This window comes from Lathamus discolor, chromosome 12, assembly GCF_037157495.1.
Source record: "Lathamus discolor isolate bLatDis1 chromosome 12, bLatDis1.hap1, whole genome shotgun sequence".
Classification (NCBI taxonomy): Eukaryota; Metazoa; Chordata; class Aves; order Psittaciformes; family Psittacidae; genus Lathamus; species Lathamus discolor.
The window spans coordinates 11,438,192-11,453,492 of NC_088895.1; the positions used below are offsets into that span (position 1 = coordinate 11,438,192).

At 52.4% G+C, this 15,301-nt stretch overlaps 1 protein-coding gene across 14 annotated transcripts in view; it reads left to right on the forward strand.

The window, feature by feature from the left end:
* NCOR2 (nuclear receptor corepressor 2) overlaps window positions 1-15,301 on the forward strand; it is a 229,705-nt gene that overhangs the window by 122,865 nt on the left and 91,539 nt on the right. For all 14 annotated transcript variants that reach the window (XM_065692712.1, XM_065692720.1, XM_065692710.1 and 11 more), the window contains exons 7-8: window positions 3,646-3,702; window positions 9,128-9,180. In XM_065692712.1, the coding sequence (XP_065548784.1) occupies window positions 3,646-3,702; window positions 9,128-9,180 (110 nt within the window). The remainder of the gene's footprint in view (window positions 1-3,645; window positions 3,703-9,127; window positions 9,181-15,301) is intronic.

Here is a 15,301-nt window from a genome sequence, read left to right on the forward strand (position 1 = left end):
ACGCCTGCTCCCAAATAGAAACCCTTCCACTCCCCAACGCTGCTGCCTACGGGCTGCTATAAATAACCCCAGGAGCACGGTTCAGCTGCAGCAGCTTTGTGCTGCATGGAGCCATGGCTGGAGTCAGGCCAAGAAAATGCCGCCTCCTAATTTCAGATCCGCTTTCTCAAAATAACTCTCGTGTTTCCTCCTCTTCCATTTTTAAACTTGGCTTTAAGAGGAGCCCACGCAAAATCCCAGCCTCTCCCTCCTCTGGTTTCGGATGCTCCCGCTGCCTCGTGGGGTCAGCTCGTCATCCCCGCAGGAGCTCACATGGCTGGGAAGTTGCTTCCCCCTCCCGATCCTATTTTAAGTTGCTTCAAAGGGAAAACAAGGGGCTGGAGTTTGCTTTGGAAGCCAAATGCTTTTTAGGTGAGAACGGAGGTTTTCCTAGTCCGCAGACAGGCTTTTGTTGTTGGCGAAGATCTCGTTAGCTGCAAGCCTGTTGGAGGAGCGTGAGATGGGGTAAGAGCGTGGTCTGCCTGCCCGTGCCCCTGCCCATGGGGAGGGAGGTTCTTTAGGGGTAGCTGCTGCCGCCTGGCCCATCTGTGGGTCTGCGTTTGCGCCCGTGGGCCCTGCACGGACTCAGATGTGTTCGCGTTCCAGCCTCGCCTCTTGAGAGACCTCGATCCCGCTGAAGATGCACCCAGAGGACTGGTATGTGAGGGAGGTGCCCAGGGTTTGCTCCTGCTGGTGCCAGACCCAGAGCCACTCCAGAGCAAAGTGACTGATGTAAAGGGGAGCAAAATTCAGCCCCAGGGCTTCACTCCCTCTGCAAACGCTGCTGTTCCCAGGGCTGTAGCAGTATTCCAGGACTCTGTGGAATCGGGAAAAGGGGTCATTAGCTGCTTGCTCTGGAGCTGCACAGGGATTATAGACCTGGCGGGGTTCTTCATGCATCTCACCAGAAGTAATGGCTTAGGTTTGCTTCCCCGTGCACTTATTCCTGTTAAATAACAGGGATTGCAGGAATGGGTGGGGTTACTCAGAACATGTAGGATGAACCCTTTGTGGTCCTTCTGCAGGGTCAATCACCAGTCGTACTTCTGATGAAATCAATATCGGAGCCAGGTCCTACGTGTTCCGTTGGCAAGGAAAGGATTGAACAGGGCAGCCAATGGGCTTCAGCAAAGGTCCTGAGGCTGCCCTTGCACCTGAACAGGTTGAGGTTTGCCTGATTTCTCTAGCCAGGCTTCTGGCTAGCAGGGTCCCCAAGGTCCCCTCTGCTTGGCCATCCTTCGGGATGAGCCCCAGCTCTGAGGGGAACCTTCTGCTGGGTGTTGATGTGGCCTTCCCCGTTCAGCCACCAGCTCTCACCTCGGTCTGCGTGCCCTTTCAGACAGCCCATTGCAGTCCTGCTCCGATCTGATAAATGCAGCAGGGAGCATCGGCAATTACAGTGGGTGTCAAGTGTTAATTGGGCAGCTTTCAAGATAGAGGCATTTCTTTGTGTACGTACAAAGATATGACGTGCTTGGAATAGCTTCTCCTCCCGATCTTCCGTTTGGGAAGACGGGTATATTACAGTCGGTTAATGCAAGACAAATTGTCATTCTTCTTGATTCACCACATGTTCTGCCTGTGGTGATTTGCCTCCGGGTTGTCTCATTAAGTTGTCTAAACATGGCAAATGCAGCAGCTGAACATACTCAGCTTCTTCTTGAAGTTAATCGCATTGTACACACGCTCCTGCAGCAGCAGCGGTTCCAGGCTGCGCCATCCAGCGCTGCCAGAGCATCCTTCACAGGGCTGGTACCCGGGAGAAACAGGCCTATGGTGGGACCTGCTCCTACCCACAATTACACTGACTGCGCTTAAATGGTTTGCTGATGGGTTTTGTCCCAGGTATGCATCACAGAAGATTTGGGTAAGCCGATGCTTCCCCCTCGCCAGCAAGCAGTGGTGGTTGGCCCCGTTGCCCTCTTGGCAGCAAATGCAGAGTGTTTTGTAGCAGTTTTAATGATCCCCTTGAAAAATCTTACCTCTGGTTTTAATTAAGACTTTCAAATGCCACAGTGCTGATGTTCTCCAAGCTCAGCAGGTTTTACAGCTCGTGGAGACCAAACTATTAAGCTCTGGCTGGGAGTTCTCTGTGTGATGAATATTTCCAAGGGGCAAGACCCTGGGCAGACTTGGCTTGTTCCTGTAAATGGAATCAGGTGCACAGCAGCAGAAATGTCTAATGCTTCAGAGTGAGCCAGGCCAGGCTGTGTTTGGTGGGGTTTGCTTTCCCCATCATCAGCTGGAGAATGCTTGGGGACGCAGACCTGGGTGCTGCATTAGCTGGGACTTGGCAATCCCGGTGGGATATCCTCTTCACTGAAGGGATCTTGAGTGGAAGATGGGGTGTTCCGTGAGCTGGGCTGGTTCGTGGTGGTGTTCTGGCCATGTGTGGCACTAAAGCTATGTGAGTGCTGTGGTTTGCAGACAGGTCCTGATGCTGGGATCGCTTTGCTTCCCCTGTGGGTCAGGTCCCTTCTTCCCCTTTCGTGTCAGGCAACCACAGAGGACACTTAATGTGGTGTTGTGACATAAAGCCGGTTTTGTGGGGGTGTTCGCTGGCCGTGTGAGCCCCTGCAGCAGAGGGAGAGCAGTGTGAGCCAGACCCCTGGAGCTGGAATCCCCTCCCTGCCCAGGGGAGGGCTTCGCCAAAGCCCCCGGAGCTCAGCCCTCCCCAGCCCCAGGGCTCTGGTGCTGACTGGGTTTAAATGTTGACTGCGCTTCCAAAAAGGGGTTTCCTCCCCTCCCTTTAAATCCTGGGGAAGCCCAGCTCTGCTCACTGCTCCTTCACCCCTGCTTTAGGCAGCGGTGGATTCTCTCTCCTCCCTACCCCAAAATAGCCAACCCCACCTATTTTATTGAACAAGCACCTCTGAAAATCCATCCCCTCAGCCCTGCTGCTGGCAGGTATTTGCCTTTATCAGCTCAGCCCTGTGGCTCATCATGATCTGGATGTATCAGACCTGTCAGTAACCCCCCCTTAAAGCCTGGCTCTTTAAGGAAGTGCTGTTTACTGAAAATGTCATCTTTTATTTAGGCTCCTGCTGCAGCCAACCCATGTCTTCTTTTCAGGCCTGTTTAATTAGTAACGGCAGCACAGCCCCTGACACATGTTCCTCGGTGGTGTTTTTTACCTCTAATAGGCATTAGGTAGCTTGGCTGGGGGTGGGAGGGGGCAGAGAAGGGGAGGGACAAGATGAGGAGCCAAGGGCAGCTCAAATCTAACATCACATGCCTGTGAAGTAATGAATCCTCGAAAGGGCATCTCTGCCTGCGCGCTGGCTCGTCCGCCCTCCTCCCTGATGGGCAGCCACACAGAGGTGATGGGTGCAGTCAGTGGGGTTGGGGTTCGGGTCACTCCGCAGGCAGAGCTCAGGTGTGTTAAAGTCAGGATAACTCAAGTGCCAGAGCCCTTTGCCTGTGGGGCTTTCCTGCAGGTCCAGAGGCCGATCTGAACCTTTCCGTTCCCTTCCAGGGTGGGATCTGTGGCAGCTCTGTGAAGGTTTGGGAGGGGGTTTTAGCACAGGGGAAGGGCTGGAGCAGGGGCTGTGACCATAACTGATGGCAGAAATAACTTGGTTTTCTCTCTCCCCTTTCTCCCTGCAGAAGAAGGCAGAGGCTGCCCACCGGATCCTGGAAGGACTGGGTCCTCAGGTGGAGCTGGTGAGTGTTACCTCTCAGTGCGGGCTTTCAGAGGTCCCTGGGTGGTGAGCACAGCACCCTGTGTGTGTGTCTGAGCTGTCAGAGGAAGCTGCTGCTGGCCCGGACCTCTCAGTGGCACAGCACCAAGGCAGGAAGCGAAGATGAGTACTGAAACACAGGCAGAGACACACAGCCCTCTTTGGAGGGCCTTAACCCTTAGGTAATCCTCATGTGCTGTGGCAGAGCTGGGTGATGGAAGGGGCTCCAGCACAGTTTGCCTCTGCTTGGGATGCTGTTAGCTTCGTTGGCTTCATCTCTCCTCTGTCCCACCCCACTGCAGACAGAGGAGGGTGCTCTGTAAGCACTGTGCTTACAATGACCTGCAGGTACTGGGATTCACACACATCCTATTCCTGTCTCCCTCCTGCACAGGACAGCTGGGAAGAACAACTTCTAATAAATTGCCCATTAGGGGCTGCCTCCTCATCCGGCAAAATCCAGCTGTAAATGAAGCGATTGCTGGAGGGGTGCCTGAAAACAGCCCCTGAGGGGGCTGGAGAAGGTGCATCCGCAGTGGTGCTGCTGGAAGGATCCAAGGGGGACAGACATATCTCTTGCATTGCACCAGCCGCGGGGTGTGAGGTGGGAGTGAGCAGTCACAGTCCTGGGCAGCTGTAATTTGCCTTGCCTTGTGGAGGTGGTACTAATTGCTATCTTCCCTGGGTGTGTAAGGGAGAGGTCACAAGGGAATTAGTGCTCACTGCTACGTGTCGAAGCCCACTTCCTTGTCTGGGGAGGTAGCGATCATTACTCGTGCTTTGAGTCACCAGGGTCGAACCCTTTGCTCTCTTTCTGCCCTGAAGATTGGCAGTGCTTGGGGTTGGTGCTTCCTCATCAAAATATGTTACATTTCCTTTTCCTTCCTCCCCCTCCTTTTTGCCCTTCATTTCCCCCTTTTTTAGGTCGTTGATGCTTTGTCCCTGGGTGCTGACACTGCACAGGAGGGAGCTGCAGCAGCACCCGGTGCGCACCTCTCCTCTGTGGCCCTGCCTTACTCTCAGAGGGCAGGGGAAGCCTCTGCTGAGAACACCCTGCAAAACCTCAGTTGGGTTCTGTGTGTGCCTTGCGGAATGTCTCATCTGGCTGCCCAGAGACACTTCCTATGGCCCAGCCCCCCTGTTATGTTGGCCAAAACAGCACCCAGGACTTGCCAACAGCCTCTGCAAGACAGGATGAATAGTCAGAGCTTCTGAGTTGGAAAGGAAGCAGCTTTGCATGCTCTGCCCGATGCGCACCCCTGTCCATCAGCCTCAGCACAGACACATCCGAGGAGTCTCTTACAGGGAGGCTGAGCAGCCTGATGCTAATCCTGTGCAAAATCTCTGCAAGGAGCAGTGGTGGCTGTCAGCAGAGTGCAGGGTCTTGCGTTGCCGTGGGCTCTGGTTGTTGGGAGCCCTGGTTCTTGCTTTGCAGCCGCAGTGCTGTGACGGATACACGTGAGCTCAGTAGCGGGGCAGCTTCCAGGGGCTGGTGGTGTGAGGCAGGAGGTCACGGTGGAGATGGGTTTAGTCATGGCAGAGAGAGGCCAGAGGTTACCACAGCACTGCAAACCATGGCTGCGAGCAGGGTGAGGTGGTGCTGCTGGCAGGATGGAGCCATGGCTGCGTCCCCTCCTTGTGCTGGTGTTACTGAGGGCTGTGGTGGGGCTCTGCCTTCTGCCCTGCTGGCAGCAGGTTATGCCAAGGGGGTTGTGTTTGAATGAAGAAAGAAATCCAATCACCTGAGCACATTGATGGGCTTGTTGAGGCTCCCTGTAGCATTAGCTGGAAGAAAGGGTTCTGAAAGCAATCCAGTATAGTGTAAATAGGGATTTACCCAGGCATTTTATGTCTGTCATGGGTTTCCCATGAAGTTGGAAGCAGCTGGGAGATGGCTCTGGTGGGAAACTCTAATTCCTGCCTTTGGCCTTTTAAACAGCTCCCCCGAGCTTTCAGGCTTACAGCCTCTTCACTGAAACTGGTGTCCTTGGGTTGTACATCTCGAGGAAGCAGCAAGTGTTTGTTGATGATTCCTGGCTTCTCCCTGCTTTGACCTTCCAAGGTCTGGCCCTGCACCTTTTATCTTAGAGGTGTCACTCAGGTCTCATCCTCTTCAGAGGATCCTCAGTTTTGTCCTTGAATCCCTTTACCCATTTCTCCTTGCTGGTGCCCCTCCATCCTGTCTGCTGGCCTCTTCCCCCTGTCCCTGTGGTGGCAATCGCCCCCTGCCCAGGGATCCCTGGGAAGCAGGGATCCGGTTCAGGTCCCGGGACGCTGGGACTCTCCTCTAGGTCAGGAGAAGGTTGTGATTTAGTAAACCAGGACTCTTCTCCTTTCATCCCTGTGGTGCAGTGGTACCATTTGAAGTGCCCCTGTGTTTTCCCCAGGGAGAGGTGTCAGTGAGTTGTGTAGTCTAAACACTGGAGTGGCCAGAAAGCAGCTGAGACCTTTCATTCAGTTTTAAAGAGCTTTCAGTAACTCCAAGGTGGTTTTCAGTAATAGCTCTGCATTGCAATTACATTTTTCTTGTATGTCATTCCCCCAGAGAAGTACATTTCATGTCCCTTACCCTGGAGAAACACTGAGCATGTTTGGAACATCACCTTGCCCATCTGAGCTGTCAGCTTTGCTCCTGCTTACTCACTGAGGCAGATGTCATTCTGAGCAGGCTGGGGATGGCTCTGAGGGAAGGTGCTGTTTCTCAGTCCCTGCCCTGTTGAGAATAATGATTCTCTTTAATCTGCGAGGTTATGTTCTCTATGGGGTAGGTAGAACTTGTCTCCTGGGTTTGCTCCACTGCATGGGCTGAGTTACAGTGCTCCGGTCGTGCAGACAGAGATCTCTGTGAGATGCTGGCGTCACATGGACCTTGGGTTTGGATCCCAGAGTTTCTTATTTGTGAATATTTGGGCATTTCTTTTAAAGTGTTCCAGTGCTTGTCTGTTAACACTTAGGTTTGCTAACTAAGGATTTAGGTGCTTCTATTCATCATAGATCAGTAATAGTGGAAAAGAATGTGGTGAGCTGAGTGGCATCAGGGCATCCGTGATGTCTGCATGTGCATCTTCTAACCCAGGCATTTACTCCACCACCTTCTGGCAGGAGAAGGTCTCTGTGGCTCCCCACACACCAGGTTCTTTGCTGTGATTTTTATGAGCACAGAGGGAAGAGGCACTGTTACTTATCAGCATTTCCAGCTCCTGCACTCCTCTTCCAAGAAGCAGTCACTGGTCAAGGCCACCCAGTGATTCCTCCGGTCAAGCCTTTCCAGGGCTGTGGATGTGATGCTCCAAACCCACAGCTTGATTTTGTCTCTCCGTGGCGCAGACCTGCTACGTGATGAGACAGATGTCTGTGTTCCTCTGAGCCTTCCAAGCATGCAGTGCACAGCCAGCTCCGAGCCTGGAGTCGGGCTGGCAAATAGAGGATTTGTGATAGAAATGCCCCTGAGGAGCACACTGAGGTCTCCTTCTGGAGAACGGGCTTGTCCCTCTCATGTGCCCTGGCTCTGCCATCACAGGGTAGCTGCCTGTCTCCTTGTTGGTGTCCCCTGGTATACTCACAGCCCACTGTCCCCTATCAGGGTAGCAGATGCCCAAGCAGTCCTGGGTTGCAGCAGTTCATCTCACATCTGTCTGCCTGGGCTCCTCTGCGTGCCTTTTCCACATGGGGATTACATGTGCTTTCCCAGCAATGAGGGACATGTCCAAGGACAGCCAGGAAAAGAAGCTGATGAAGCTGCTGGTGCCAAGGTGCAGCGGTGATGGGCTGAAGAGAGTAGGGAGGGCTACACCCAGTCTCCTTCCTGTGCACATCCGTGTGGCTGTCCCGGCAGGGAAAGGTGAGGCAGGATCTGTTTTTACAGGGCAGTTATAGAGACAAGCTGGCTGTGTGGAACACCAAGTTCCTCTGCCAAGCACCTGTGATGGTGATGGGGAGATGCTGTGGAGGAGGTGAGAATGCCACCTTCTTCAAACTGGAGGAGAAGGGGACCCACCTGTGTTTGCAGGTCCTGTCCTCTCCAGTGCTGCTCACTTGGCTGTGCAGATGTTCAGGAGCTGTTCTCTCTTTTCCTGTGTTTATTCTGAGATGAAATCGAGTGGACCTCAACCCTCAGCTGTATGACCCCAGTAGGAAGGCGGGCTGGTTTGTATGTAGCCATGGCCAGGATGCTGCCTTCTGCCAGGAGCTCCCATCACACATCCCCCTTAGGTGGTGGATTGTTCACAGCCTGTTTGGTGAAGGTTTGTGGATGAGCTGCCTGGAGCTCATCCTTGGGCTGCGTTCCTGTGGTTGGACAGGAGCTGTGCTCATTGGGTGCCCAGTTGATGATGGTTGGGCCAGGGCAAGTTTTTGATTAGCACAGCCTTGGGCATGTTCACACCAGCTTAGCTGATGGCTAGAATAGCAGTGAAAGGCTTAATCCTGTGCACCCTTTCAGCCTGCTTATATAGACATAATTGGTGGCAGCTCCTGGAGCATGGCCTGAGCTCTTAATCACTATGGGTGGGATTGAGCATGGTTTCTGTGGCATCTCCCCCTTCCAGAGGTGGGGCTCTGTACACTGACATGTTCCCTGAAGGTACATCACCCTGTGGGTGGGATGGGAGTTACAGCAGGGGCAGTGACCAGGGATGGATCCAGCTCTTCTGACTCCCCAAAGAGGGCCCTGTCACATCCCCACTAAGGGTGAGGGGTGCAGAGAAGCTGTGTGATTGGTGCTGGCATCTTGTGTTGGAGACGGTCGTGGCCACTGAGCTCTCCAAAGGGCAAACCATGGGTCCTTCTGGAGCCCATTGCCCATCCTGAGGGACAGACAGGAGCACCCCTCTACACATGGGTGCTGGGGGACCGCAGCGACGTGCCTGGGGACCACCCTGCCCCTGGCATTGCTGGCAACCACAGTGATGAGCACTTGTCCTGCCTGCAGTTCCCCACTCTGGCTCCCCGGGAGAGCTCAGGCAGGCTTTTGCCGCGCAGATATAACAACTTGCAGCACACAGCCTGCCTCTCCCCGCTCCCCGAGCCCCCCTTTCCCCTCACCTCCCCCGTGCCGTATGTTCCGAAGCGCACTGCGTTTCCCAGCCCATGGATAACAAGCACGTACTCGGCCGCGCCGCTTTTATCTGGACCACGTCGCACAGTGCTTGTTGTGAGCCAGCTCACTGGGGTGCTGCCGGCCCTCCCCCGGGATGAGCCGGGATGAGCTGGGATGCACCGGGACCAGCGCGGCGCTGCCGGGAGCCAGCACCCTCCAGTACAGCGGGGAGCAGGGATGTGGGGCACAGGGATGGGCGCCTTGGCTGGCGCGGCTCAGGGATACAGGGACGTGCACTGATGCTGATGGGTTTAAGTTTCTAAATGTCAGACTGTATCATTTATGCCTTCATTTTTCTTCTTTATTTCAGCCATTATACAACCAGCCTTCAGACACCAGGCAATACCATGAAAACATTAAAATGTAAGTACTTGGCAATAAAGGCTATTTTAAATGTCAGGTTGGGCATTAGGCTGGAGCGGGAGGGATGCTATAGCTCTTTCCCAGACCCCGATTAAAGCTGCTGAGGAATTGCAAGCATCCCTTTAGAGCTGGTGTTTTACTGCTCTGGGTGCCTGAAGCACAAATCTGCTGTAGGAGCAGCTCCAGGAGCCCAGCAGTTGGGAGCTGTAGCTTCAGATGGATGCTGAAGGTGCTGTTTGATGCTCTCAGGTGGGGTGGGTGCGGGTCCTGGTCCATCTCTTGGTGTTTTCCCAGAGAGCACTCACCTTGGGTGCTTTGTGCTGTGCTTTGTGCATACTGAAGTATAAATCAGCTGCTGGTGTGCGTGTGTCTGTGTGTTTGCATGCAGGAAAGATGAGGTAGAATGAGAAGTTGCAATTACAGTTAGATTTTCATGAAACACCTCTTGAATGTCTAATAACAACTGGTTGTGTCAAAGATACTCACCGAGACTTAGCAATCATCTAATTTGACTTATCACCTCAATACACGATTTAATCATCAACCTGCACTGAATAACCACAGTGACTTCCTGAGCATAGAAGAAATACATCAGATAATGAGAGTAGCGGTAATTGTGATTACTGGTGCAAATCTAAATAGTCAAACCAGATCTTGAAACTTTTATCTGCCTTTGAATGAACCAATGATTGCTCTGAGCTGCTCGCAGCGTGGCTGTTTTGGTCCAGGCTTGGTCAGCTGGTGATTATCATCTTTAATAACCTGTTAATAATCTTTTGCTCTTCACTGGTGTGTTAATTGATGCCAGAGGATCATAGGGAAAGAGTTAATGTACCTCTGCGCTGCTGCAGGGGAGCGTGGTAGGTGCTGCTGGGGTTTAGGTGCTCTCCATCCCCATCAGTGCTGCGGGGAGGAGGGTTTGGTGACGTGACCCTGCTGCTCGCTGCCTGCTCGGTTCCTGCTCCACCCAAAGCTTCCTGTGTCGTCCAGGCAATGCACTCGCTGTGAAACATTCAGACCCCACAGTCACCCCAAAGCTTCCAGTTCCTTCAGGGCTCCTTAGTGGATCCCTGAGCACTCGTACTGCTGGTGCTGGGAATTCCTCATTTAGGAACCCCAAATAGGAGGGTTCTGTTGGGGTACTCAGTGCTGGCTTGGATGCTGTGTGTAAACGCAAGGCGATGCTATGCCATGCGCTTCTGGGCAGGGCAGTATCATCTCCTGGGGGTTGATGGGGAGGGCAAGCAGACAGAGAAATTGATGGGAAATGATGGCTTTTCCTGCAGCTGGAAATCCCAGTAGCTTTTTCCTTCCAGATGTTTCCTTCTGTTGCTGATGCATTTACTCCAGTCTTTTTGAGTTTGGCAGACATTGCCCCAAGTCTTGGGCAAGGACACCCAGTGGTGACAGTTCTGCTACTGGGAGAGGCAGTGATGCCTGGCAGTGGGTCTGTGTTCCCTGCAACTTGCAGCTCCCTGCTTTTGGAAGTCTGTTTTGCTGTCAGTTCAGGGTATTGATGGCTGATAAACCACCTCGTACAGCACCAGGGGCTGGCCCAAGGATGTGCTCTGCGCATTGCTGGTTGTAAGTCACCCCTGGCACTGATGGTGTGTGGCAGTCACTATCTCTTAGGGTCCCTGATCCCCTTCTTCTCTTGAAGGGCTCCACGGCCATCACAAGTCAGGCACTGAAGGTGGCAGTTTCAAGCCAATCGCTGGTTTTGTCCTTGAAGGAATGAGTTAAAAGTAGATCCAGACTTCACCCACTCCCATTCCCCTGCCAATATTTGTGGGTTTGTGATCACATTTTCCTGTGATTTAAATTATTTCCTGTTCTTGGTTGTTGGCTGACAGACGGGCACAAACAAGAGGGAACTGACAGCACAGGTCAGGAGGGAAACCCCATCAAACCAGCTTCCCATGCCATCAGAGCAGGTACTCCTCTCCATCGCTTCCTTTGTAGGCATCTGTAGGGTTATCGTAACCCTGGACAGCGGGCAGCCCTCCCATGCGGCTGTAGTTGGTGGCGATAGACCAGGAGAGGTTGGAGTGGGCAGGTTTGGGGTTAATGTTCACTGTGATTAATGCTGCGAAAAAATGGGAAGGAAACCACATGTTTTAATGAAAAGCCTCCATCTCCTCCTTACAATTAGCTGCCTTCAGCTGGTTATTGATGCCAGCAGAGTGCCTTTATGGATCTAGGTCAGCAAAAGGCCCTCGAGCAATCTGGGCTCCAGATGTTTGCTGCTTTGGACCATGGGCCTCTCTTGGAGGTCCTGGGGTCTGAACTGCAGTGTGCTGCTTGTTGATGGATGTGCAGAGAAATCGGTGTGTCCTGTTCTCTCTGGTGTTCCTGCTGCACATAAAAGGATGTTTGGATGCCTGGGAGGAAGATACAAAGTCAAGATTTCCAAGCAAATAACTCGGGGATGTTGAGCAAGAGGAGAAGATGTTAAACCTCAGTGTTTTGACCAAGTCATGCTTGGATGTTCGTGACCTACGACTGCTCTGCGGGCTGCATTTGAAGATACTTTCTGTTCTCTCCTTGTTCCTAATATGTTTGTGCCTTTCTGCTCTAGAAGAGCAGCTTCTGCTCTGTAGCCTGAAGGTAGCTGTTTCAGCAGGAGATGGAGTAAACCCTTGCAGTGCTGGGAGGCATCAGCCAGCTGCATTAGAGCAGCAGAAGGACAACTGCCAGGACACCACAGGTTGTATTTGTAGTTGGATGCAGGTTGTTCTGAGCAATTTCACCCTATGCAGATTTAGCCATGGTGAGAAAGCCTTTTGGCAGGTGGCTGGAAAATCATCCAGGTCACGATTCTGCCCACAAAACCTCACTGTATTTAGTGCTAAACAGTGACTGCTCCCACGTGAAGCTGGTTTGCAGCCTCGTACCTGGGCACAGGGGGATGGCCAGGCTGTCACCTTTCACAAAGACCTTTATTCTTCTTTCAGAGCACTTCCTAGGGTGGATTTCTTTTCTCAGCTGGGCGTGAGAGTCAGTGGGAAGGCATTTGAATATCACAAAGCCAGAATTCCTCGATTTCTCTCCAGCGATGCTCTCCGCCTTGCAACACTAGTTTAATTCTTCCTGCTTGTTTGCTTTGCTTTTCAGCTGGGATGAGTCACTTATGCTAACAGAGCTGACTGGGGAGTTACAGGGAGAGTTTCTGCTCCCACTAAAACGCTGCCTCTCTCTTATTTTCATGGAGGTTTATGGCCTGTCTCCTATTCAGTACAGTTAAAATTAATTTCATGCCCCAGTTCATTCCAGTGTTTGCAGCTTCAAAAGCTTTTAAGTCCTATTTAGCTGCCTCGCTGTGCTCTGTTACTGTCTGCTTGGGTCCCTTTGGTTCACCTGTGAGTGAGGCTGTAAGCTAACATGGTTAATTTTGTATGCTACATCTGCCGCGTGAGCTCCAGCACCGCTGAGTGGTGTGTTCCAAAGACTTGACCTAGCTTTGATGGAAGCATGGCCCTTCTCTTTGAAATACCTGCTTTGTTGGAGGGAAAGGCTCTGCCACTCAGTCCTCAAGAAAGAAGAGAGCAAGACAGCGTTTAGTGCCCTCATTTTCATAGGGATGGGATGAGCTTTGCCTCCACAGCTAGCTTGGATCTTCCTTTTGGCTTTACAATGGACTGAGAAGTTCCTTCAAGCCCCAAACACAACTGGAGGCCACTTGAATGATTCTGCGTCACCCGAGGAAGTTGCAAAGAGCCTTTGCTGAAGCACAGCAGCAAATGCAGAGGATGCTTGTGCACCACTTAAGCACCAGTGCATCTGCTCTGGGTCTCTTATTTCAGTGGTTTGCCAGCTGGATGTACAAGGATGAAAGCTGCTCTTCTGCCCTGCCGTGGCAGTGATTCTGTGTGTTCTCCAGGCTGCTGGCACCAGAGATACGAACCTGCTTTCCTCGCAGTGTTTGAGCAATGACAAGATGTTGTTCACATGAGCAGGATCAATTACCTGCTGCCTACCTGTCTGCTCTCCAAGGGGGCCTTCATCTCTCCAGCAGGAGATTCCTACTCGGTCAGCCATGAAAAGCAGCCCGGTAGGACTCTCCTCCCCCCTTTGCTGAAGCAGTCATCTTGAAATCACAGTCTGTGGGGTTTGTGTTTGAAAGCGAAATGTGAGCTTCCGAGCCTTGACAAAGCGCAGGGAAGGAAAACCGAAAGGCCAGGGTAAGTACGTGCAAGGTGCTGTTCACTGGGGTTGCTTTAAACCTTTCCTTTCCAGAGCTGCTTGCTTTTACACTGAAATTCAGAGATGTTGGGGTGAAACCAGGCTGCATCCCCCTCGAGGTGCTTCGAGGGTGTTGGAGAACCAGGGTCCGAGGGTACAGTGAAAACAGATCAAGAGCTTGGTGTGATTTGCTTTCTGGTGTGCCCACATCCAGCAGCAGCAAAGCCGTGTGCACTGTTAACGCTGGCACATCTGGGTTGCTCGCTGCAGCTGATAGCTTTTGGTTTGGGGGGTGGATAAGGAGCCTTTGCAGACTAAAAGCCTGAAGTCAGGAATTCCAGAGGTTTAGGGGCTTCTGAGTATCTTTCTCTTTTCAATATCCTCCCCGTTACCCTTCTCCCCAAAGAGCAGCGCAGCTCCGGCTTTCCAAATCACTTGTCACTCTGGCAAATTTAAGTGATCTTTTCATTACTGGCTGTTTAGGGGTTTTAGTAGCGCTGTATTGCCTCTAAATTCATAGTTGAAGCCTGACATGTAGCACAAATGCTCCTCCAAACCCTGTCATTATTAATGCATTCTCTTTCGGGTCTTTTTATTAGTGCTTGTAGACATTTTCCTCATTAGAAATTCACCTAGCAGCTCCCCGCTCATCTCATTCAAGGTTTCTCATCTCTTTTATTCTCTGTTGGCATGCACTAGGGCAGAAGTATTACCTTGTGATGAATTACTAAATGATGGAGACACACACTGCAACCTTCTGCTGCCTTCTCTTGCCAGTGAAAAGCCAAGTGCTGTTGTTTGGGTAGCCTATCTTGCAGCACTTGGGTTTGCAGTGTCAGCTCGGGCTTCAAGGGAAGACAAAGGTGGCTGACAAGTGCTTCTGCACTTGGACTTGTCTTGTTTTGGTCCTGAGCTCATAGTGCTAAGGGGATGGGCATTTATTTCCAATCTCCTAAGGACTGTGGAACTGCTGCCCAAGGGACTCAGCTGAGCAGCTCAGGAGGAGCATCTTCCCAAGGAGGTGGCACCATGGGGACTTGGATGGGCTGTGCTGGGGGTCTGGCCAGGGCAGGCTCTGGAAGCAAAGCACCCATGTTTGCTGAGACATCTCCTCCTTGGAGAGCATCTCACTGGCCTCAGCGTGTGAGCCACCAGGTGAATTAACAATGCAAACTAGTTATATGAATTATAATTATTATTAATGAGTTACAGTGATGGCTTTGAGTGCATTTTGGACCTGCAGAGGACATGATTTGAGAAGATGAGAGACCTCCAATGGCTTCTTTGTCTTTGAGTGTTGTTTCTGGGCACAAACACAGCCCGCCTGACTGCACATCCAGAGTTACAGCCCTCTGCCACTCCGCTCTCCCAGGCGCTAATGGTGCTGGGGGTTTAGTCCATCCCAGCGCAGGTCTCTGGGGTAAATCAGCTTTGCTTTTCATCCCCAGAAAGCATTTCTGACTATTGCAGGGGAACTGCTCCTAACAGCCGGCTTTCCCGGAATGTGCCCTGCCTCGGGGTTAATAGGTTGCAGTGTATTACCAGCTGGAGCTGTGTGCTCCGGCCATTCCGAAGCAAGCAGATGAATGAGCGCGATGACCCGTGAGCACCGTGACCTGCTCCCTGCCCTCTCTGCAGGGCGTCTTGCAGCCAAGAGGTGGGATAGGATCAGTGACGGCCCTGAGCTGTGGCTTGGGATCCTGGCATCAGGAATGGGCATACTGGGGGGGGACACAACCATTTCTGTACCCTCTCCATTGCCTCTTGTTTCACCTTGGAGCGTTCTCCTCGTGTCCCATGGTTTGCAGCTCTCCAGTCTCTCAGCAGTGCTTTGTTTGGCTGGAGTTGCAGGAGGCTCCTCTGTTTCCGACCCTCGCCTGCGTGATCAATCTTGCTGTACAATGGCTTTGCCAGCTGCTTGCTGCCTCCTTCCCCGCCG